Consider the following 26,278-nt stretch of genomic DNA (forward strand, 5'->3'; position numbering starts at 1 on the left):
AGTAGTTGTGGCACGTGGGCTCTAGAGCGCAGGCCCAGGAGTTGTGGCGCACGGGCTTAGTTGCTGCGCGGCATGTGCAATCTTCCCGGACCAGGGCTTGAACCCATGTTCCCTGCATTGGCAGGCGGATTCTCAACCACTATGCCACCAGGGAAGCCCAAGTCATCTTTAAAATATGTTTTGGAAGTTAATCATCGAATTAGATAAAACATTCAAGGAAAGTGCAAGTACGCCAAGCTGGAAAACACTTCTAAAGCTCCTAAATTAGGGTTTGTGACTCTGCTGGTACCTTCCAATACATGCAGGCAAATGTCTTCTTCTCTCTTTTTGCATTTCCATAAGGGTAGCCTCATTATAATGTCTCTGAATTTATTGCACATCTTAAAGTATCGTCTTTTTTTAATTCTTAGGAGAAATCCAGTTGGACTTGCTAACCAGAAGGTTTATAAGCAGAACTAGAGCACTGGGTGGAGGGAGCAGGACAAGGCTGGCCTACACCTGTTCAAAGTCTATGGATGTGCTTTGCTTTATCAGCTATGACCTGTGTTTTCCAAATCTGTCTTCTGTGACTTGGTGGTTTATCCTTAGCTCTCTTTTTGCTACTTTCAAACCTCCAAAATTGTTCAGCTGCTAAAAAGTTCCAAAACAAGCAAATGCATTCCTGGAATCCTACCCTTAACTTTGCTGGAGAGCATACATTAAGGATTCTTCTCCAGCCAAAATAATGAAAGATCTTTTAACTGGCTGAAATACTTGGTTGATTGCACATGCATGCCAATGTCAGACAACTATAAATAGAGAGATCAGGAAGAAAAATAGGGAGAGTCTTTATAACTCCAAGGAAATAAAATGGAATGTTCTGAAGGCCATCAGAAATAACACGTATTTATAAAATTAAGATTTGTCTCCCTTTAGTCCAAAATCCTCTTCAAGCAGGAGAGAACCCACATGGATCATGCACTTCCAGTAGGAGGAAATAAAAGGACCTTCTTTTCTTTTTTAATATGTATTTATTATTCTCAATCCTATAATTAAGACTTCTTTATATTATCCTTTTGAGTTTAGATATCTGCTGGATCTTCTGATATTTTCTCCTATCACTGCTTTGCTTCCCCAGAATACTAAAAAATCCTTCAAAGGATAAAATTATGCCCATGGTTACTGGTATAAATGAAGTCAGCAGGGAACTGCATGGGTGTTACTTAGGGCAGACTTGGTCCCAAAATAAACTGGGTCACTTGTTATAGCTGTTCAAAGAGACTTGAGGATTCATTTCTCAAGAAATTTTACTCTCGGGCTTCCCTGGTGGCACAGTGGTTAAGAATCTGCCTGTCAATGCAGGGGACACGGGTTCGAGCCCTGGTCCGGGAAGATGCCACATGCCGCGGAGCAACCAAGCCCATGCACCACAACTACTGAGCCTGCGCTCTAGAGCCCGTGTGCCACAACTACTGAAGCCCGTGCGCCTAGAGCCCGTGCTCTGCAACAAGAGAAGCCACCGCAGTGAGAAGCCCGCGCACCGCAACGAAGAGTAGCCCCGATCGCCGCAACTAGAGAAAGCCTGCGTGCAGAAATGAAGACCCAACGCAGCCAAAAATAAATAAATAAAGTTATTAAAAAAAAAAAAAGAAATTTTACTCTCTTAGGCAGGTTAATATATCCACTAGCTTCAACAGCTGTGTTAATACATATTTTTAACATTGTTACTTAATTTTGAACAGCAACTTACATGTGTATATTAACCTGCCCATCTTATATTAACCTATCTAAATTGAATTCAAATTAGTCCTTGCACATTAGCTCCCTTTATTTTGAACCTATTACTGCTGTACAAGAGAATTTACCAATCACTTTGGTTTCGTAACTGTGCTGTTGACAAGCAAATTAGTTAGCAGTAGGAAGAAAGCTAGCACTTGCTTAACAGTCTTTAAATGCAATTCTTCCGAATCTAGACCCCACTCTGAAGTGAGAGAAGTTGAAATGTCAATGATGGTTACAAGGTCACAAGTCTGTCTGTAGGAAGAATCAATAATATAATTAATGTCTGAATTCTCACTTCTCCCTAAATTGCATTGGGTTCGAACTGGCTGGAGGCTATAGCTTTGCTTTAAGGGTTCAGTACATAACAGATACTAGAAATTCATATTTTTATAATATTTTTAGTGATGATTTTATTACTTAGTTTTTTCTGAAATAAATCCTTAAGGCAACAAAAGAATAAGACTTACGGGGACTTGAAAATAGCATGGTTCTAAACAAGTCACGTTTATAATTTTAAAACCTTACTTCAAGCTCAGCATTTAATATTTTCTCTAAAATATTTTTAAAGAAATCTAAGGGTGGGACTCTCTTAAATGACTTTGAATTAATTCTCGGGTTTTTAAAAAGCATATGTGATGGTAGAAATTAAAAGAAAGATATTAACTACAATTCTATCAACGGATTTAAAGGACTTTACATTAAAATGTAATATTTCCTTCAGTATTTTAGACCTTGTTTTTGGTAGAAAAAATATAAATCCTGTGTTCACGGAAAATGCAAATAATAAATATCTCTGAAGTGATACCTTAAAGAGAAACCGTGTTCTTATTTTGTGAAAAATCATATTCCGAAGAATTATCTGCCCTCAAAAGTAAAAGCGTATTTACTGAACCTAGCATCTTTTAAGAAAATTCAGAGATTGAGCACAATGCACACAGCTTTTAAAATTTCTAAGACAACAATACCAGAGGATCACACAGCCTGATTTTTGTCAATGAAGTTAACTACTTCTGTTGTGACACGAACAGTACCTCTCAGAGAAAGGAAAGCATCAGGTCTTAGGTGGTCAGAATGAAGCAAAGCAACACAAAGCTTGAATACTACTTCATTTGTCTTTTTCTTTTTGAAAGACATGAGATAACCTAGTTTCTCCTGAAATAGAGTAATGTAAATGGACAAAAGCATCTTCTCTGAGAGGCATTCCACTAGTCACTTCCAATGGTTGAACAAGAAAGGCCATTCGTCTGGGCATATAGATGACAGGTGCTGAATACAAGTTGCGAAAATGAACAGCTGGAGTGGGCCAGGTGTAAATGCTGTTGGAGTCACATCCACAAGGGGACAGTGGATGAACTACCACTCAGCATCGTCTACAGACCTCCCCCTCCCCCGTCCTGTCTTTTGTAGACTACTAAGTGGATAAAAATTGCCATTTATTTTTCTGGGTGATTTGGACGTCATTCTAGTTCTGTCCCTCTGAAGGAAGGAAACGGAGGGTTAGCTAAATTGGAGGCTATTCTCCACAAACGCCACTATGCATGGATTTGCCAGATTTTCCTGTTACTTCAGAGAAAGGGTTAGAGATTCAATGGCTTTGTCAAGAATTGTTTCATAAAGTGGTTACCTGGTGGGAGAAAACTTTTTGAGCAATTGCGAGAAATGTGTTTGATCATTTAATTAAGACAGGAACTGTTATACTGTAAATATTACCTGGTATATGAAAGCACTTAATTAAAATGTGTTACCACTGATCAGTGAAATTAGGGTGGAGGAGGATAAAAGGGTGAGGAACACACAGAGAATGCTCCCTCCCAGCCGAGGGCGTGCTTCCTGGGGGAGACTCTAGATATTAAGAACTGACCCTTCAAATGGAAAATACGAAGTCTTGTGCTAGACAAAATTAATTATACTGGTGTGTTCTTCTTAGCATGAATTCAATCAAAATAAACTGCCAAATCTTTCAAATAATCCACTGAAGATTTTAATGTATTCATTCCATGAGTTCCTCACAATAAGCTATCTGCTGTTATCTACTGACAGCATTGATTAAAGGCATTTTTATTATAAAAAGTTTTTCTTATTTTTTCCATAATTGATGGCATCTAAAATTAAACGTCATAACGGTAAAAAGGGAGACAATAACACTAAATTCCCCATAGACAAAATTTTGTTATGACAAATTATAGTTTACTTGATCAAAGCAGATCTAGTTACCTCTTCCCTAATATAATGCTTGAAATGTGATACAGTCAAACAGAGTGACTCAATTACTCTGCTTCCCAACTTTCAATGATTTACTAGCAGTTTGGCTTGCCATAAAAGACCCCTGAATAACTTGAGACACCCAGATCTTCAGATGTCATCAAATTTCGAAACCAATAAATAAAGCTATTTCAACAAGGTCAGATGAGAGATTAAATAAAGAGAGTCCATGTATTCCAAGTGATACGTGTGCTTAGCTTCCCAATAAGGCTCCGGGGAAAAATAGGTAAACTAAAAACATTTGAAAGATCAGTTTTATCTAGCTCAAAGGTTGACACCAACATTATTTAGATTAGAAAGTCAGTTGATACATTGTACTTAAGAAATGCTATTTTGCTGATGCTAAAACATTTCTTGGAATCTAGTTAGAAGAAGAGTGTCCACAGTGAATTTCAGGATTAACAACTCTGAAGCAATACTATATCGCTCTGGGAACCCAAACTCACAGAGTGTTGGCTCAGGTGGAACATGGGGGATGGTACACAGTTAGGGCTTAATAACTGTTTAATGGTTAAACGAATGGATGAATAGACAATTGGGTGAACAAATGAAAGAATGTCATGACAAATTTATCAGGAGAGCTTTAAAAATTAAGAGAGAGAAAAAGAGAACGAGTATAATCTGTATAAAAAAACTTACTTATTCCATGCTTGTCTAAGGTTTTTAGAGCTGTACAGGGTAAAGCGTTCTGAAATAAAAAACAAAAATGATAAACAATCTTTGTTTCAAAAGTCTATATTGCCAGTATGTTAAAAAAAAACTTTTAGGAAGCTACTGTTCGATTTAGCCATAGTTAAGCTAGACATACTAGGTCTTCACCTTAGATTAAACAAAAGAGTAAAACAGGAAGAGCTAAACATTTTAAACAATGACGCATTGTTTCCTTTTGTCTAGGGTGATTTGTTTCATAATCTGGTTTCCTAGTAATTATTTCTTAGAATAACTAAGTTTTAATTGGGTTGAAAAAAGAAATGCAAATTCCAAATATGCAAACTGTAGGTAGATTTATAGAAGAATATTGCCACATCGGTCCAGTGAAACCTGCTGTTTTTTCTATGAAGACATCTCTGACCAAACACAGTAGTGCTGGCTCTCCTTGCTTATACTATATGCTATTTACACATACTCAAAGCCAAACCACCAACGTCCTATAGTGTATACTTACATTTACCATTGAACAATCTTTGTATTTTTAAAATGAAAACACAACATGTTTGTTTTACCAAGTTAGACAATAAAGTGGCATAGAATATATATTAATAATCTCTTCTCCTGCTCCCCATTTTTCACTCCTGATGATATAGCAATTGTTAATGGCTTGGTATGTCTCTTTCCACATATTTATGTTTATAAATACAAATCTATCCATATATACAAATATATATATATATACTATTTTAATTTTTAAATGCATTGTACAATAAACATTCTCTGAAGTTTTTTAGGCATCTAATAATATATAGTGAATAGTCCTTCGAATAAAATAATATGTAACAATTGTTTTAAATCTGTGTAATATTCCATAGGGTAGAAGTACATAAATTATTTGACCATTCTCCTACTGATGAAAATTTAGGTAGTTTCCAGCCCCTTTTTTCTTAAAAACAATGTTTCAATAAATAATCCTTGCACATCTATGTCTATATACTGATGCTTTCTTTCCTGTCAAATAGATTCCCCAATATAGAACTGCCTGGCAAATGGTATGCATATTTCACATTTTAATAGCTGCTGACAGATTACTTTTCATTTTCCCATCAGCAATAAAAAAATAATGTCTCTTTTATATTATGCATCCCCGGGATGCAAGGATGGTTCAACATATGCAAATCAATAAATGTGATACATTATGTTAACAGAATGAAAGATAAAAATCACATGATCATCTCAATAGATGCAGAAAAAACATTTGACAAAATTCAACATCCATTCATGATATAAACTCTCAATATATTGGGTATAGATGGAACATACCTCAACACAATAAAGTCCATATATGACAAGCCCACAGCTAACATCATACTGGATGGTGAAAGACAGAACTCTTAGAGGAAAAGACAAGGTGGCTACTCTCACCATTCCTGTTCAACACACTATTGGAAGTCCTAGTCAGAACAATCAAGCAAGAAACAAACAAAAAAACCCCAAAACCCAACCAAACAAACAAAAAGAACACATCTTAACTGGAAATGAAGTAAAATTGTTGCTGTTTGCAGATGACATGATTTTTTTATATATAGAAGATCTTAATAAAGAGTCCACCAAAAACTTGTTAGAACTAATCAACAAATTCAGGGAAGTTGCAGGACATAAATTCAATATACAAAAATCAGTTGCATTTCTATATACTAATAATGATTAATCTGAAAAGGAAATAAACAATCCTATTTACAACAGCATCAAAAAATATAAAATACCTAGGAATAAATTCAACAAAGTACGTAAAAGATCTGTACACTGAAAACTATAATTCATTGATGAAAGAAATTGAAGAAGACACACATAAGTGGAAAGATAGTCTGTACTCATCATTGGAAGAATTAATACATTGGTAAAATGTTCATACTACCCAAAGGCATCTATAGATTTAACTCAATCCCTATCAAGATTCCAATGGCATTTTTTTTTTTTACAGAAATAGAAAAAAGCAATCATAAAATTCATATGGAACCACAAAAGACCCTGAATAGCCAAGGCAATACTGAGAAAGAAAAACAAAGCTGGAGGTATTACACTTCCTGATTTCAAACTATATCACAAAGCTATAGTAATATATGTACTGTGGTACATATATATGCCAGTATGATACTGGCATAAAAACAGACACATAGACTAATGGAACAGAATTGACAGCCCAGAAATAAACTCATGCATATATATGGTCAACGTTTGACAAGGGAACCAAAATACTCAGTGGAGAAAAGACAGACTTTTTAATAAATGGTGCTGGGAAAATAATGACACTCACATGCAAAAGAATGAAACTGGACCTCTATCACTCACAAAACCTGGAAAAGGATTAAAGACTTAAACGTAAGACCTGAAACCACAGAAGAAAACCAGGAAAAATCTCTTTGACCTTAGTCTTCATAATGATTTTATGGATACAACACCCAAAACACAGGCAACAAAAGCAAAAATAAACAAGCGGAACAACAACAATCTAAAAAGCTTCTGCACAGCAAAAGAAACAATCAACAAAATGAAAAGGCAAGGTACAGAATGGGAGAAAATATTTGCAAACCACATATCTGAAAAATGGCTAATATCTAAAAGACAGAAGGGACTCATATAACTCACTAGCAAAAGAGCAAATAATCCAATTAAAAAATGGGCAAAGGACCTGAAGAGACATTTTTCCAAGGAAGATATTCACATGGCCAAGTACATGAAAAGGTGCTTGATCTCACTAATCATCAGGGAAATGCAAATCAAAACCACAATAAGATATCACCTCACACCTGTTAGAATGGCTGTTATTGAAGGGATGAGATAACAAGTGCTCGTGAGAATGTGGAGAAAAGGGAACCCTTGGGTACTGCTGGTGGGAATTTAAACTGGTACAGCCGTTACGGAAAAGAGTATGGAGTTTTCTCAAAAAAATTAAAAACAGAACTACCACATGATCCAGCAATTGGGTACATATCTGAAGGGAACTAAAGAGATTTCCACACCCCTATGTTCCTTGCAGCATTATTTACAATAGCCAAGACATGGGAGCAACCTAAGTGTCCCTTGATGGATGAATGGATAAAGAAGATGTGGCGCATGTACACACTGGAATGTTACTCAGCCATAGAAAGGAAGGAACTTTTGCCACAACATGGATGGACCCTGAGGGCATTATGCTAAGAGAAATAAGTCAGACAGAGAAAGACAGATACTGTATGGTCTCTCTTCTAGGTGGAATCTAAAGAATACTTAAACTCATAGAAGCAGAGAACAGGCAACAGAAGTGGTTGTCAGAGGTGGGGCATAGGGTTGGAGGTGGGGAAATAGGTGAAAGTAGTCAAAGGGTACAAACTCCCAGTTATAAGATGAATAAGTTCTGGGGATGTAATGTAAAGCATGGTAACTATAGTTAACATTACTGCACTGAATATTTGCAAGTTGCCAAGAGAGTAGATTTTAAAAGTTCTCACTCCAAAAAAAAAACAAAAACAAAATTGAAACTATGTGAAGTAATGGATGTGTTAACTAAACTTATCGTGGCAATCATTTTGTAATATATACACATATAAAATCACTGTGCTGTACATCTTAGACTTACACAGTGCTTTATGTCAATTATAACCCAATAAAGCTGAGGGACAAGACAGTGTTCTAGCAAAATAAAACACGGAGGTATGATGTAGAGTGACCAGTGTGAGAGGGACACTTCAGGTTGGGTGATGAAGGAAAATGAGTTGCAAATAAAAGTCAACCAACACAATAAACAAAGTTCCCACTGGAAATCTGGTTGGAGTTTCATTAAAATGTATATTTATCTGAAAAGGTTGATATAACATTTTTGTACATAACAATATGTCGTGTCTTTCCATTTAGAAAGGATTTGTGTGTACATCCTCCAGTAAAATTAAATGAGCTCCTTTTCATATTGATCTCATTTCTTCTTAATCATTTAATACTTAATAGGCTTAATTCTGCTTAGTATTAGTTGGTGCCTTTTGTTAGTGTTGTCTGCTTTGAATTATAAGCTTTTAAAGAAAAGAAAGTGATTTACATTGCTTTTGTTATGGTATGTTTCACGTTTAAGAATACCATTAGATAAAAAGAACAAAAAGAAATTTAAGAACACACTCAGCTTCCTATCTCTAAGTACAAAGTTTATTCAAAAGAAATCTGTGCAATGATTCGTTCATTCAACTATTTACTGAGCAACTACTGTGTGCCAGGTACACTTCTTAGAGCTGAAGATGCAGAGAAAGAACCAAACAGAAGACCTTCCTGCCTGTAGGGAGCTCTCATTCCAGTAGGGCATGTGCAGGGCTGGAGTGAGCCTGGAGGATGGGGTGGCTGGAGCAGACAGCCCAGGAGAGGTGGGCAGAAGACCGGCTCACACAGACTTTGTGGTCTTTAAGATATGATTTAGAATTTTTTTTTTTTAAGGATCTCTCTGGCTTCTGTTTGGAGAGTACACTACCAGGGGAAATAGTGTACATTAGCTGAAGAGCACTCCTGATTACAAATACCCATTGTTCTAAAGCGACAGGCAAAAGTGCTCACCAACAATCATGTATTTATTTGTTTCAAAAGAATGTCTAACATCTGAATTTATTCTCTACTAGACTGCATTATATAAGACCCAACATAATTCAGCCAGTTGGTGTAGAACAGAAACGTAAAGGCATATTCTGGGTTTGAGAATTAACTGACAAAGAAAGGAGAAATGGGAAGAATAGTTTTTTATAGAGGTTTAAGAAATTATTTTTATCTAAATAAAGTCTGGTATAAAAAGTAAGATATATTTTAAAAATAATTACATCAAATGTCCTTGTAAAACAAATTTGATCTCCTTAACTTTGTACTCCCCACAAAGCAATTTTAATAATTTGCTATGATTTCAGGAAAGAACAAGAATTCCATTACAGATAAAATTAATACAATCTTGGATTTACAAGTAAATTATTATTCTTAGCTATTAATGACTGCACATAAATATGAGTTCTAAGAATTGCCTCTGTTTAGAGCTTGACAGGATATGTTAATAGAAAATTTTTTTTTCAGAAATACAACATGTCAGTTTTAGCTACGCATAAAAGAGCCAAAATTGATAGAGAAACATGCCATATGAAAGTAGAAAAAATAAGGAAGAACAAAGTCTTCCTACCTTTACCTTCTGTCACTACTCACATAAACTCTCAATTCTTTTAGCAGATGTCACCCGGGCACCTGCTTGTATGCCAGGCACTGCACTGGGCAATGGGCACACAAAAATGAGGACGTCCCGGTTACAGTTCAGTGGCCCAGAAATGTAAATACAGAATTACCAACACGGGGTGAAAATGCTACAATGTGGATATGGACGCAGTCTCCTGGGAGCACAGAGGCAAAGCCACTAACCGCATCTGTTTTCTTTTACAAATGAAGACAGGATAAACTCAAATATCTGAAGCTAGCTCCAGTAACACACAGGACCTGATCTCTTGTATACAACATCTTTCAGATCTTAACCGTCAAAGTACACAATTTCAAATGGAGCCATTTCTATCATTTTCTGCAATGAGCATGCGTAACGTTTATAATTAGATTTTTTAAATTCTATTTTTAAAACGATTTCCATCATGAGTAAAAGCAATGTTCCATTAGAATGTAAGCAACCTAATTTCACTAGGTAAGTTTTGGAAACAAAAAGGCGCTTAAATTAGTGCCCCAAATCAGTGACAGGTGTATTTAATAAAATAGTCAACTGCTTATGAATAATTTTAACAGATTATTCGAGTATCTGATTAGGAGTGTTTTATACTGTTCTCCTCCAGTTAGGTTTATTCTGTCACTATTTTAATTTCAGCTTTCTCTTTCCAATTATGTTTAAACTAGGAGTTTAGAATGCCGTGATTTAAAGCATTGACTAACTCACAGCATAACTGAGAAGTGCAATTAATTTAAACCTGCAGGCTGATTTTCACCTTCTCCTCTTATTGCAGGGACACTGCAGAGGATGGTCGCACACAGTGGGCGGCCAGGGAGGAGAGTTGGTAGAGAAGAAATCACTAACTCTGTAACACGGTGGGGTAGGGGACAGAGGCTGGAAGGGTTTCGCTCAAACTGCCATGCTTATGCACAGCGATTCGTTGAGATTCCACAGGAAAATACTGCAGAACAATGCTATATATTCTAAAGTTTCCCAGCTTAAAAGAGCTAAACCTGAAATGGCTTGAGGCAGTGTGAAAACAGATAAAACCTAAATTGGAATTTACTCATTTGCTTATATATATGTACTGTATACTCTAGGAAAGTAACTTTAATTTTTATTACCCTTATCCCCTTCTCACCAGTGTTTTTTGGATCTTATAAGATACTGCTGTGTTTTTAACGTCAATAACAGGAAAACATATGAGTAAGTAGTCAAATCAACCAATCAATTAAAAACCCCAAGCATTGGATTGGCCAAAAAGTTCATTCGGGTTTTTCTGTAACATCTTACGGAAAAAAACAAACGAACTTTTTGGCTAACCCAATATGTTCAAAGGACTTGAAAGGCTAAAGCAGGATTTTTAAGAACACTTTTCTTTTTTTAGGGGGGAGGGGTGCATGGAAAGGAGGGGTGGCAATAGAGACAAGATCATTAAAAGTCTCAAACTTGTAAAGCAACTATACTCTAATAAAAATTTTTTAAAAAGTCTCAAACTTTAGAACACCTTTTACAAATGGATTTAATAGCATCTGATTTTTAAATAATATCATGGAATAACTATAATTCAATACAAAAATGAGTAATGTCCAGGGACTTCCCTGGTGGTGCAGTGGTTAAGAATCCACCTGCCAATGCAGGGGACATGGGTTCGAGCCTTGGTCCAGGAAGATCCCACATGCCGCGGAGCAACTAAGCCCGTGAGCCACAACTACTGAGCCTGAGTGCCGCAGCTACTGAAGCCTGCGCCCCTAGAGCGTCTCTTGTGCTTTGCAACAAGAGAAGCCACCACAGTGAGAAGCGCGTGCACCACAGCGAAGAGTAGCCCCAGCTTGCCGCAACTAGAGACAGCCTGCGCACAGCAATGAAGACCCAATGCAGCCAAAAAATAAATTTAAAAAAAGAGTAATGTCCAAAATGCCACAGTAAATGTTAGATTATTTTATAATGAACACCTCTAAACCATATATTCAACTACTCACTATTTAAATTCTTTAGGATTATTTTGCATTTTAACAAATGCATTTATTCTTTTCTCCTGAGTTTGTAAGAAAGTAGTAATGACTTAAGTCAAGAGCTGTGACCAGACTATCATCTGGCGGAGGTGTTGAACCTGAAGCCTTTCTCAGGATTGCTTCAGTGGAGGGAAAAGAGTCCAGTCCTTTATGAGGATGAACAATAAACACAGTCACGAATCACTCTGGTGATGCTTCCAACAATCACTTTAATTACTTGTTTATATAATAGATAATAGCCTTGAATCTTTTAAGGTTAGAAGACATTAGTATTCATTCATTCTCTCACTCATTCTACAAATATTTCTTGTGTGCCTACTGTTTGCCAGGCACTGTGGACCCAGCAGTGCACAAAACGTACAAGGTCATCTGTAGCCCACAATGAATCATGGGATCCAATACTAAGGGACCAGCAATGGAAGAAAATCTATTTACAAGTATTCACAAGAATTTTTATGCAAATGTGACTTTCTTATGGTTATAAGGAAAACCAAGCCAGCAGTCAACACTTCAGCTGATATTCTGACCAAGACATAGAAAAGCTGGATTTAAACCATCTATGGTCCTCAGACCAGAAGTAAAGCAGAATTCATGCACAGTAGACGACAGTTTATCCCAAACTGCGAGGGCTAGACTTGTTCCAAAATATGGGGATTTTAGATATGTCAATTCCAAAAAAGCATAGTGATCCAAACAGGCATTTTAGAAATAAGATGTATGTCTGCACAACTGTAATTCACAGCTTTAAAACTCTTGCTGTCCCTCATATATATAATGGCTGTGATTTCACACAGCTCCAGCGTTACCAGTGAGAGGCTCTGATGTGACATGCTAACATGGAACAGGATCTCACTGCCCTGTTGCTGTCACCCAGAGGGGTTTCCTTAAAATGCTGAGTAGCCATCTTCAGTCCTGAAAATAGGAGACTGCAGCATCCTGCCCTGCCCTGGCTGCAGCAAATCATCCTTCGATTACCAACGGTGTGTGTTTTAAAATGAGCAATCTCTGAGCAACTTCTAGAAACAAACGTCTGCTCTGTACGTTAAACGTTCTTACTTCCTATGGCATTTGGTTTTTCCAACAGACATACAAACGGGTTTGTGAGCACATATTCCCAGCTGAGGTCTTCAAACCAGCCACACCTTTCTCAACCTAAAAGTCACGGAACACTTCTCTTTCGGTAAGATGTTTTCCTTTAGAGAAGTAAAGTTTAATCAGTTAGGCATTTATCACAGTCTAAAGTGTACTATTCACAAATGAGACTGAATCTTTACAGCTCCCAGAAAAGAAAGGAGAAGAAAGATTTTGTGTCTCACTCTCCATGCATCCCGACCCATCCCTCCATCCAAACTCTCCACAGGGAGGAAGAGATCAGGAAGACAGCACTCAGCACCTTCTAGGGGAAATGTGAGCAGTCAGGTAGTCTGACCACTTCATTCTACAAATGACTAAACTAAGGTTAGAAAGGTTGAGTTGACGAGCCCATGATACAGGCTAGTGGCAGAGGCTGAATCAGGACTCTATTCCCGGTTTATCACTTGTTACCAAAAAGCTGGGTTACCCAAGCTCTTTGGTAACAGTTCTTTCAGTACCTTGAAAATGATCTGTGTCTTCATTTATTCTGATTTCCACTCATAGGCTGAAATTCTAATTCTTTTCTCAGATATGATTGTAACCAAATCACACAAATTGGACACTATACAAGGATTTTAATCCTCTTGGGGTGGGAGGATTACTGAAGAAGTCTTTGTTTGGTGACTGGCATTCTAGATCAACTTTGGCGAGATGAGGTGTGGGTAACTCCCAAACTGAATTTTTCAAAATTCCAAGAGTAGAAGTAATGAAACCAGTATACATAAGGTTGTTTTTTGGTTTTGCTTTTGTTTTCAATAAAGCTGCAATCAGAAGAACTTCATTTCTCTTTGAAAATTTAATCTCACTACATTTTCTCTGGCATTTTCTGGACACTCTGTTAGTCTCCATCATTTGTGATGCCCTCTAGTGAAAATAAATGGGAAATTCTTCAAGCAGATACAGAGAAAGTCAGTACAGATAGTCCCTGCTTTGCAATGAAATGAATTTCTACAATTTATAAAGATATCTCCCCCCATAGGTCTGCCTACTGGGGAAGAGCTGAATTATTATTTTACATTTTTCAGTAATTATCATGATTTTTGGCCATTTAAAATTTTTATTTTATAGCGTTGGCTATATGTATGACTTTTTGCATATCAAATCCTTGGTCGGTTATGGACCTATCAGGAAAAACCTATGCCCCACGTCTATGGCATCACTGTTAACTGGTGTGAGAATAATTTCCCCCTGAGCCGGGACTTGCTATTACAGACCCTTCTCAGCCCAGAGCTGTGGGCAGAAACTACCAATCAAGAGGAGTTCACACTTGAGATGAAGCCCCTTACCATCTCTGAAATAGGTCCGTGACTTTTTGTAGACAGTAGGTCCCTTTGAAAACAAAACATCAATTTCCTTCCCCGCTCAAAAACCCTCCACTGATTCCTTTCGTACTTCAAGTAAAATCCTAGCTCTTCACCTCGGCCTTCAGCGACCCACCCCTGCTGCTCTGTCCACGGTCAGCTTCTCCAGCCACACTGATTTGTAATTTGCCTACTATTTGTCTCCCCTTTAGCACGGAAGCCCCATAAGCAACGGGTTTATCTGCTTTGTTCACGACTGTGTCTTCAGCATCTACAATGCTGCCTGGCACCTAGCGAGTACTTATTAAGAATCTGAGCTCATGAGAGTATCTGGAGCATGGTTCTTGCTGATTGAAACGTGGCTGCTCAACTCCAGCATTGTCTCCCCTGCTCTCAGCCAGCAGTGACTCCCAGCATGATTGCCACAATCAGAAAGTATGGAAGTCAAGACAGCCTGCCCTTCTTGTCACGTTTAAGGCTGTTTTAACTTCCTCTGCTCTATAAAGTTCACTTATTTTATAAATTTACTAATTAACTGGCTTTTTCACTGTGTGACCGGAGTGGCATTTACTGGTAGGATGAAGAATGGCAGAGTTGAAGAAGGTGGTGGTTGATGCTTGGGGGAGAGAGCTCTAAATGTCCTGAGCCTTGGGGCAGGCAGACCCACAAGGTTTTTAGCAATAATATCTGAGATAAGGGCCATATATTTGCAGATTAATTTTTCAAGTCGATTTTTATAACCATCACATAGTTACACCCTTGTATATTCAGATGTAACCCATGACCGTTACATTTGCTATCAATTGCTCAAACAAACAAACAAAAAGATTCTTGAGGTAAAGCATAAAGTGGGAAAGAAAACACCGGGCAGAGGACACAGTATAAATTGTGCAAAATATTACGTTGTAGTTGCATGCCCCTAACAGTTTAAAAGCACTTTTATACCAATTACACAGCCAGCTCAAATCTTAAAAATAGGTAAAGTATAAGTATGTAAAAAGTAATGAAGAGGATGTAAAAATGGATTATCTCATTTAACGTCCATAGGAATTCCATGAGCTGGAGGGAGCAGATGGGATGCTTCTGGAAAAGTAAGGAAGATGGCCCTGCATGTCCACAGGTGTCTCCTGACAGCAGGCTTGGTCTGTGCAGGGCAACATCATGGCACGAAACCACCCTCCTCTCAACCTCCCTGCACTGAATATCCCACCAAACAATTTCTACTTCCTCCACAGTTTTTCCATCACCTTCTTACAGACTAGGGGAAGTCCAGAGTGTGAACAAAGGCTACAGGTTCAGATCTTCTCTGGTGTGCAAATCATGAAACTGGGCAATTCCCATAATATGTACCAAGGACTGTACATTTAAAACTAAACACCCACAGAGGGTGTTTGGAGTTGACAATTTGTTGGAAGCACAAGTTTCAAAGAAGATACCCATATTTAGCAGGTGGAGGGTGGGTTCTGGTACCTACAAGAAGATATATAGAGATCTTTTCCAAGATGCCACCAGGCAGGGCTGAGAAGAGGCTGACAATTCTCCCTCATCATACTCCTATGTTTGCAGACGGGGAAGCTCTCTTAAATAGAGTGGCAGGCACCCGTAAGAATAGCAGGCCAGGGACTGCAGGCCTGGGTTTGCATTTCGGCTCCACTACATACTGCAGATGCGGCCTTGGACAAGCCACACAATCTCTCCAAGCCTCAGTCTCCCAGTTTCCTTGTCTGTAAATTGGGATAACAGTATTAGGACAATAACATTATAATAACTCAGGAGTTATTCTAAATACCAATTGAGATAATATGTTGAAATGCTTTGTAAATAATAAAATACAACATAAAACGTAAGGTGTTATCATCATGGTATTCTATTTCTTTTTTTTTTAATTTTTTAAAAAATTTATTTTTATTTTTTTGGCTGCGTTGGGTCTTTGTTGCTGTGCGTGGACTTTCTCTAGCTGCGGCAAGCGGGGGCTACTCTTAGTTGTGGTGTGTGGGCTTCTCATTGCGGTGGCTTCTCTTGTTGTGGAGCACGGGCTCTAGGGCACGCGGGCTTCAGTAGTTGTGGCACGTGGGTTCAGTAGTTGTGGCGCACGGGCTTAGTTGCTCCGTGGGATCTTCCTGGACCAGGGCTCGAACCCATGTCCCCTGCATTGGCAGGTGGATTCTTAACCCCTGCGCCACCAGGGAAGTCCCATCATGGTATTCTGAAAAAATTTACATCTTCCCTCTGGAATTAAGAAGTCTGAATCTATTTAGTTTGGGGGCCTCAGTTAGGCCTGTGAATAGGTGGGATTGAGGAGAAGTTTTTCACCTCATTACAGAGTCTGAGTACAACTAAGTCCATATTTATATGTTGCCTTCAAGGTCAGTGTGTCTGTGGGCTTAGTTTTGGGCATAGAATGTTTCAAATACTCCCTTTTTGCAATTTGCCTCCAACGGCAAATTCGTTTTTATCTTCGTTCATTCATTGCAAGAAATTCCGACTTTAACAAACTTTCCTTAATCAAACTGCTTTTTGGATTAGATAACTTTCTCTTCAGAATAATATAATCACTTTAGAAATACTCTGTTCCCTTGCTTGATTTGGGAAAAATAGAATTATTTCAGTCTAAATTTCATTACTTTTAATTGCTTCCTGTCTAGCAACATTTTTCTCTCCCTGAATTTTACAGTGCCTTCCTTTTCTAAACTCCTGAATAACAATTGGTAATTAAATAGCTGTTGAATGCCCCTTCTGTTGGAAGCATTTAAGAGATGAAAAAAGTTTCATACATGGACTCTACATGTTATTTCGGGGCCAAAGTATTTCATACAAAGTGATGTTTGTGGGTCCATGTTTTACTAAGTACAGAGATCAGATCCTTTCTACTTTTTTGCTACTTTCTTGATAGACTAATTGTCAATAAACTGTTCATTAGAAGAAGGTCAACGAGAAATTGTAATACAGATGCAGTAGCATAATCATCCATGATTCATGCTGCAAAAAAAGGGCACTGAACTGAAACCCAGGGAGACCTCCTGGGATCTACTTTCATCTCTGACACTGACTTTGGGGAAGTCCTTTAACATCTCTGACCTCAGGTTCCTAGCCTTACAAAGGACTGAGCAGGGCTAGATGTCCCCCGGAACTTCTTCCGGCTCTAATGTTCAATTTGCTTAAATAGTTACCGCACAACCAAAACACCGCTCCTACTCCCAGCTCAAGCAGCCCAACGGTTTTCCTTGACAGTAGGAAACTGCAAAATCTTCTCAGAATTCTCAGTCCCTCACCCTGATTCTACTAGTCTGGAGAACCTCAAATGTCTACCTATATTCTGCCCTGATCTGGGGCTACCACAGTTCTACAAATCCCAAACAACCCCTCCAATACATACCCAAGATGTGTTTTTAAAAAATATTGATGCTAAGTCTGTCTTATAACAAAGAATTTCAAGCATCACTTCACCAGAGGTGTATGAGCCACGTGGCCTCTGTTGACATAAAGTAGCCGAGGGCAAAGCAGGCGGGGCAAAGTGGTCCTGGGACTCACACAGGGAAGCCTCTTCCCATCCCAGAAGGAAATGGAGCAGAGGGCGTTGCGCAAAAGCATCCCAGTAGGGAGTCACCATGAAACAAGTGAAAGGGAAAATGTTGTAATTTTGCAGTAGACTCTTACTTTTTGATAGAGAATGGGATTTGGCCTGTGATGAATCTCATCGAAGGTGACAGAATTACTGAAGTGCTAAGAATACCACGGTGTCTCCTTTCACCTCCGAGGCTGGCCCACAGCAAGCATCCTGAGGATAGTGATAGAAGGAGACACTCTAGTATGAGAAGTGGGGAGAAGGGGGAGAGAGGGGGGAGGAAGGACAGAGAGGGACTTGAGAGGGAGAGAGGGAGAGAGCCCTAATTTTGAGACCATAAACCACAGAACCTGAGGGTGAGGAAAAAGAAGCGAGAAGGCAATCAGGTTCAAAGAAGACACAGACCCACTTCCCACTTCTTTTGAGAGAAATTTAAATAGAAGTAAATGATGGGAAAGCGGCAGCTCCCAAGGTTAGATTTCTTATTATATGTAACACACACGTGTGTGTGTACGTGCGCACGTGTGTGTTACACATATATTTATTTATTTTATGCAGCTGTGGCCTGTCCCAGCTGCCTGGTTGCTATGGGAATAAGCTGAAGTTAAGGAATTTTGTGTTAGCATAAATATAAGTGCAGAAGAGGACACATACAGGCTAAATTCTAAAGAATCAATCCCAGTTGTTATCTAGCTGTTCTTTTAAAATCTTAACAATTGTTCTAAGCCAACACAGAATTTTTTTCTCTTGAGGCAAAACAAGTTAAACAAGACTAGTAAGATATGAGAGTGAGGATTATTTTCAAAATTGCTTAAAAATTAGAAAGAGTCATTTAAAAAAATTCCAGAGAAGCAAAACCTGTTTATAGAAAAAGGATACTTTCTCTAATATATAAAGAAACCCTAGAAATTAGTAAGAATATGACAAATGACATGTAACTCTACTGTAAATTGGCAAAAGATATTAGTTGCTCACAGAAAAGGAAATACAAGTGATCCTGAAACATATGAAAAGATGCTCAGCCTCGTCATAAAAGAAGCATGCAAATTAAAATTATATTAAGATTTTTTTTGTCACCTAACAGGCAAAATTGAAAAGTTTGGAGTAGAGAAGAAGCGTGGAGTGGAGAAGAAGCGTTCTCATGTATTGCTGGTAACAGAGCCAACTGGTACCATCCTTTTGGACAACAGTTTGACAGAAGTGTTCAGAATTATAATTGTATACAGTTGACCCCTGAACAACACAGGAGATAGGGGTGTTGACTCTCCTGCAGTCGAAAATCTGCCTATAATTTATAGTCTGCCCTTGGTATCTGTGGTTCCACATCCCTGATTCAATCAACCGCCATGAAGTACTGTAGTGGGTATTATTGAAAAAAATCCACGTATGATGGATCCATACAGCTCAACCCGTGCTGTTCAAGGGTCACTGTATACTTACTAATTCTTCAACCCTACTTCTGGTAATTTATCCTTCAGATATACTTGTACAGATGTGATGTGCATATTTATGTGTGTATGTATGGGTTATAATATTTATAATGGCAAAAACACTGGAAACAACCCAAATGTCCATAAGTAGGGACAGGTTAAATCCATACAATGTAAAACAATGTGGCTGCAGGAAAAGAGGGAAGCCACACTGGCCTCCTCTATACAGTGACATGAGAGGACCTACAGGATGCATTAATGAGAAAAGCAAGACCCAAAATTGTGTTTAATATGGGAAATATGAAAATACATATTCATAATTTCTTACATGTACATAAAGGAAAGAAACATAACAGAAACTAATAAATGGGGGCCTGTGGTCGGGGCAATAGTTCTGGGGAAGTAGGCAGGTGGCAGACAGGGTGGGGAGGCTTTGTACTGTGCTCCTTTTCTATATGGTTTGATATTTTGAATTGCTTAAATTTATTATCTATTCAAAAATTGGGCAAAGTGTAATTTGTCCGATCTATCAATCGCACTCCTTGGTATTTACCCAAAGGAGTTGAAACCCAGTGCCAGTGATGTTTAGAGCATTTTTATCCATAAATGCCCAAACTTGGAACAATCAAGATGTCCTTCAGTAGGTGAATGGATACATAAACAGGGGTGCATACAGACAATGGAATATTATTCAGTGGTAAAAAGAAATGAGCTATCAAGCCACGAAAAGACCTGGAGGAACCTTAAATGCACATTAGTAAATGAAGGAAGCCAATCTGAAAAGGCAACATCCTTTTCAGATGATTCCAATTATATGACATTCTGGAAAAGGCAAAACTATGGAGACAGTAAAAAGACTAGTGGTCGCCAGGGCTCAGGGAAGAGGGAGGGATAAACAGGCAGAACACAGAGGATTTTTAGGGCAGTGATGCTACTCTGTGTGATACTTTAATGGTGGATAAATGTCATTATACTTTGTACAGACCATAGAATGTGCAACACCAAGAACGAATCCTAACGTAAACTATGGACTTTGGGTGATAATGATGTGTCAACGTAAGTTCATCAAACTGTAACGAATGCCCCACTCTGGTGGCGGATGTTGATAAAGGGGGGGCTGCACATGTGCCAGGGCCGGGGATGTATGGGAAACCTCTGGACCTTCTGCTCAGTTTTGCTATGAACCTAAACCTGCCCTTAAAAAATGAAGTCTATCAAGCAAAGCAAAACAAAGTATGTCCTCATGGCTCAGACTTTCTTCTTTTCCCTCAGAATTTCTAAGGCACTCTCTGGGGGTAGAATAAGGAGGTGGGAAGTGGGGTGGGACAGGTGACCCTGGCACTGGTATTTTCTCCTCTGGGAACGTGTATCTTCTTCCCCAGGACTCCCCTGATGGGTCTGCTTAAGTGCTGCATGAAAAGGCTCGTAGATTTGCTCCCTTTGCCTCAGTCTATTATCTTGTCTCTCCTTGACTCCTCTCAGGGCGACTCAGGAAGCATTTATCACATCTACTCTCATCCACAAGCACCAAGCGTTGCCTGGAGTATCTTTTTTGCTAGTCAGCACCCATGCCTTACATTCATCTAAACACGTTATTCTTTTGGAACCCCATTACCTTTTATATATTATGTGTCTGTGGTTGCACTTGTACATAATATTCATAACTTAAAAAAATATATATATATATACCCTAATTTATATATGCCTACCAGAAGAGCCACATAAATAATGTCTGTTTTAAACATTCAATAAAATTCAGGGCAGCCGACATTCATTGGACCAAAATAGGTACTAGTCACAGTGTCTGATCTCATGAAGTTCCCAATCTGTTAGTTCAATTTGCATTACATCATAGTACTTTCCAGACACATTTTAAAAATGTTTTTGTGTGTTGTCGATGAAGATAAATTCTATTCACACCAAAATAAACCAATTACTCCATGTTTTCTCCTCTAGAAACTTGGTGGGCCAAATGACTATCTTAATTGTTCCTTTCTGCATCAACTTTATTCATTTACACTCTTTTCATATTCTCCTCTGCTTTATTTCCCTAGGACTTAAGATTTTAGATATTAACATGAGGAAGCTAGGTTTCTTTATGAACCCACACCTGGAACATTTATAAAGAGCTGTGTTCTCACTTAAACTCCATTAGTGAGAGCACTTAGAGGATGCTTCTTGTTTAGTTAAAAAAAAAGAAAAAAAAAAAAAAAGAAAAAAATCCATCTTAAATTAAGTATCTATAGTCTTTCATGACATAGAAGTTATTTAGAATTTTCAGTAAAAGTGCAAAGGATCCTTGGGGCAGCCAAAGAAAATAAAAGAATTCTCAGCACACGGTGTACTTTCAGAAGAAAAATATTAAGAGTAAAAATAGTTTCTAAACTCAGTCATTCTTTGGGATTGATAACTTATTCCTGATGGTCCCCCAAAAGAGAGGAAGGGGAGAAAAAGAATATACTTGGATCCTGTAACAGTCATTATTCATAGCTCTTTTCCCTCATAAAATAATGGACTATTAGATCGTCCATAAAATCCGTTTCAGTAATTTAATGGTAGGTCTGCATTTTATAATCCATGTTTTGTAAACAAGAAAAGAAGAAAAAACAAAAAGATTATTTTACAATAATTCATTCCACTAATTTTTATTAAATTTCCAATTCCAAACCTTTCATCCCCCCTATAAAAATTAAATAGCCCATTTTGAGATTCTTCGTCCGTTAAGCGTAATTATTAAAACTGAAAGTTTCTTGACTGCCACCTACTGGTAAGAAAAAAGTGACAACTTATTTTATATAAAAGTTCTGCATTTTCCCTCAGATTTTCTGGTTTAGGGGTTTAAATATTTAACATTAAAAAAGATGGAATGTTGAACATATAGAACATTTTATTTGTTTAAACTCAAATTAACTGACCATGTATTACTAGATTTTAAAAAAATAAATAAAAATATGATTTTTCCTTTTTACAATGTAATACTTTCCCTAGTATTATTACTAGAAGTCACACAGATGGATTATAGTAGCTTGATTTAAAGTTTGTTTTTATAGACATGGATGCTAGTCTAACTGATGACAAAATGAAAGGTTACTTCAAGATTAGTCAGTCAAATAAAACGAAGAACATAGGGTGAAAAACTCTCACGAGGGATGTCATTCAGTCTATCTTTGCTGACAAATAAACTGTGAAAACCAAAGGACAACTCCAATAAGAGGTTGAATACACAATGGCAAAAGTAACCAGAATTCTCCCAGGTAATATATTAGCTTGAGGGGGAATATTTATATATTCACCCTTTGCATATCGGAAGCACTCAGTCATTTGTAATTAGTGAAACATACCTGGCTTAAAATGTGGTAAAGAATGAACTCCAGGCCACGTGTCCTCATTTGGCGTTCCAAGAACCTAGTGGAGAGCAGGAAATTGTGGAAACAGACTTATTATTTCCAAAGCACTCAAGATTCTCCAGTGCAGAAAACAGTACACTGCATATGATGAAACTCTGGATTTTTTTTTTCCATTATCATGTGCCAGGGATTTTATTTCAGTAAAACAAACCCAGCTAAAGAGCCACCCAAGTCGAATGTCTGTGTTTTAACAAATGCAGCTGAATGCGGCAAGACAAGTTAAATCTGCTGCATTTTATCAACTCCAAACTTAGTAAGTAGGCTTACGACTCAAAGAATGAGCTGTCATCTTCATGGAACTGAATAAAGTATGTATGTGTCCCTCATGATTCTTTCATGAGCTTTTGTCCTTCACTCCATTATCAGACATGTCATCATTTAACAGTTCTAAGAATTCTGTCATTTCTTCCCCCACATCCTCTGTCTGGGCATCAGAATGTTTCAAAGAAGCAGAACAGACAGCTTGGGATGCTCACATTCTTCACTGGCCATACTATTTGTTAGAGTTAACATCTTTAGTCACATGATATATAGTTTCCTCATCCCCAAATACTGTTCTCCCTACACTGTCTTTCTCTATGCACACTTCCAGCTTCTTTCCGCATCTACTTTTCTATCCCCACAATGTTTGATCTGGTCAAAGGCATTAAAAGGCAATTCCATTTCACGTATAACGAGCACACTTTATTCGAATTTTCAGTTCCACCATCCGTTGCTATTACACTCAATGATCATGGTAAATCACTGATGGAGGACAGTGGAGACGAGAGGTTTAGGAGCCCAGATCATGGAAAGAGCCTCCTCTGATCCCCTACTTACTAGACATGGGGCTTCATCGAGCTTCAACTTCCTCCTTTGTAAACTAGGGGTGATGATAACAGCACCTTTTTCATCTGTGGGAGAATACTACCTGGTATGCAGTAAGCACTATGTAAGGATCAGATACTATTCAAAGCACCCATAGAACATGGGGTCAGGTCAAGGAGGTGCTGGCAACGGAGGAGAATCCAGCCCACCCACTTTTTCCATAGGGATTCCCTGATCTGGGGGTCAGTGCCAAATGCTGTAACTCAAACTACGATGGACCAATATGACAGTCAAATGAGTTAGAAAGGGGAAGAGATAAAGCCAGAAGCTGGCAAAACTGGAGGAATGGCAGACATCATGGGGGGAAATGACGCCTATTCACTCATCTCTGAGGATTAGCAGGTACTACTAGGCAATAAGGAAATACAGAGCTCTGGCTCTTTATGCATAGACTTCCTAGCGGGTACAGGGTTGTGAAGGCAAGGCGGGGCACACATACAGCAAGTGACTCACTCACTGCTTCCTGCTCTGGCGAATCAGGGTTAAACACATGTATTACGTTCCTCACTGAAACACGGAATTCACTGAAACACTGGGTGTGAGCACAGTGTTCAGGGGATCAGACAATACAGTTCTTGCAAGCACTAATTAACACTAACATTAACGGGCAGATCTACACAAACAAGGTCACACTATTGATGGGCTGGGTGGGGATGGAAGGCGATAGGTGAGAGAGGGCTCCAAGAGTTGTAAGATAGGAAAAGAGACAAAGACAAGCCTGACATAAACAACTGTGACAACAGTGTCTCTGCAAAAGGCATGGCCTCCTTTCTTTCCACTAATTCTGATCACTATTTCAAGAGAGGGAGACAGTCAGGTGTGCAGGCAGCACACAGCCCATCTGCGAGATGCTCCTCTTTTGAGCTCCCACTGAATTCTGCATGAAGGACAAAGGGGTTTGACAGTATTAAACTTTAGCAACTAAAGGGAGAAACTCTCAGCTCAAAATCACATCTTGATCATGACCAATCCGTCACATATGAAGGAGACCCTCTAAGGTTTCATAAACAATGAAAAGTCCAGCCAGAACGTGAAACTCGTTCTCTCACTCCTAATAAAGGTATGATTGATACTCTGACTGTACCTGTTTCTACAATGTTTATGTTAACAAAGCTTTTTCACAGGCACTATCCTCATCCAGATCCAGTGTTCTGTTTCAAAGTGATTATCAAATATTATGGCCATCCCATAAAAATTACCTACAAAGAAAAAAATACATGACTTTTTTTGAGTTATTATAGCATTGACTGATGAGATTCCACACCTCAAATTATTCTCCTGTCAATAACTCCTAGGCCATTTGCACAGGAAATAGAAAGTAGGCAAAGGAAAAGAAGGATTAGAAGTCAATGTTGCTTCCTGTAAAAGCCTTTTTGGGAAAGGCAATTTGGGTTAAGTGTATGGTTAGAGATGATAGGCTACTTGTGCACTAGGGAAAGTGGGTGTGTATTGCCTCTGATGTCAGATTTTCCTTTGTATTAATAACTAAGAAATTCCACTACCAAGATACTTTGAAGTTAGAAGGAAAAAGAGGTACTCTCTAAAAGTCAAAAATAATCTTTTGCAAAAAAAAAAAAAAAAAAACAACAGTGCAGAAGATAATACATCTCAACATGTAAATTGTGTGCCTCAACATTTAAAGTGTGGTCCCCATATCTGTAAATAAGCAGGCTTCTAATATCTGAGGTCACCCTCAGTCTTGAAACGACATGCTGTGATATGCAAAAAAGTCCTCTGTGTGTTCATTTAAGCTGCTTCGCCTTAAACCTGTGCCCATGGCTTGTATGTCTCCCTATCCCTTTGTTGGTTCATCTCTGCACTCAGTTAACATTTACTGTGTTCATCACAGAAGACAGAAGGATGAGACTGGGCTCTGCCTTGAGGTGCTCGCTCCTACTCTGGTGAGACAGAGGAGTGGGGCGGTGATGAGCGGCCTTCGACATAAGAAGAGCTCTCTCAGAAGCGTGAGGAGAAGGAGGCAAGAGCCCAAAGCAGGGTGTGCTTGAGGCTACCTGGGGCAGGGAAAAGCTGCCAGGGAGAGGATCTTTCAGTGGGAGAGGGAACACAGAGTGATGGTTGGCCAAGTAAAGAAAGTGGGTGGGTGGGGGGGCCGAGGGGAGGAACAGCTGAGTATTCTGGTTATAAGGAAAGGCTGTATCAAAATAATCTCCACTGTTTAAGTTCTCATGATGCTCCTGCCCCCATGCCTTCCCAAGGCGGTTTCCTCTTACGGAATGCCCTGTCTCCACTGGCCAGGTTAACTCCTACCTCTGTTTCTAGCTTCATGGGTCATCTTTTCCTGAAAGACTTCCTGGACTCTCTGGTCCAAGTTACCTGCTGTGATCTCTGTGTTCTCTGAGGGCTTTGTGCAGACTTCTATTATAGGACCACCCACTGCCTCATAAGTGTTAGATCACTCATCTGTTTCTCCACCGGACCATGGACCTCCGAGTAGAGACCATGACATTTATCTCTGGATCCCTAGTGCCTACCATGTGCCTGGTACCAAACATGCACACAGTAAATGTTGAATGAATGAAGGAATGAATGAATGGTGTGTCTGGGTAACAGCGTGAAGTTTGGTGGGCTTTACTGTTGGCTGGGTTATGGGATGGGAGGCTAGGGACAGATACTGAATGCATGAAGACTGCATTTTATCTCTCTTTCAAGTTTTCACAAACT

General features: G+C 38.7%; 1 protein-coding gene across 4 annotated transcripts in view; it reads right to left on the bottom strand.

The window, feature by feature from the left end:
• Positions 1-26,278, bottom strand: part of CDK14 (cyclin dependent kinase 14) — a 563,146-nt gene that overhangs the window by 114,665 nt on the left and 422,203 nt on the right. For all 4 annotated transcript variants that reach the window (XM_082471983.1, XM_082471984.1, XM_082471986.1 and 1 more), the window contains 2 exons: positions 22,664-22,727; positions 4,663-4,711 (listed from right to left, as the gene is read on the bottom strand). In XM_082471983.1, the coding sequence (XP_082328109.1) occupies positions 4,663-4,711; positions 22,664-22,727 (113 nt within the window). The remainder of the gene's footprint in view (positions 1-4,662; positions 4,712-22,663; positions 22,728-26,278) is intronic.

Source organism: Balaenoptera physalus, assembly GCF_965194825.1.
Source record: "Balaenoptera physalus genome assembly, chromosome: 8".
NCBI lineage: Eukaryota > Metazoa > Chordata > Mammalia > Artiodactyla > Balaenopteridae > Balaenoptera > Balaenoptera physalus.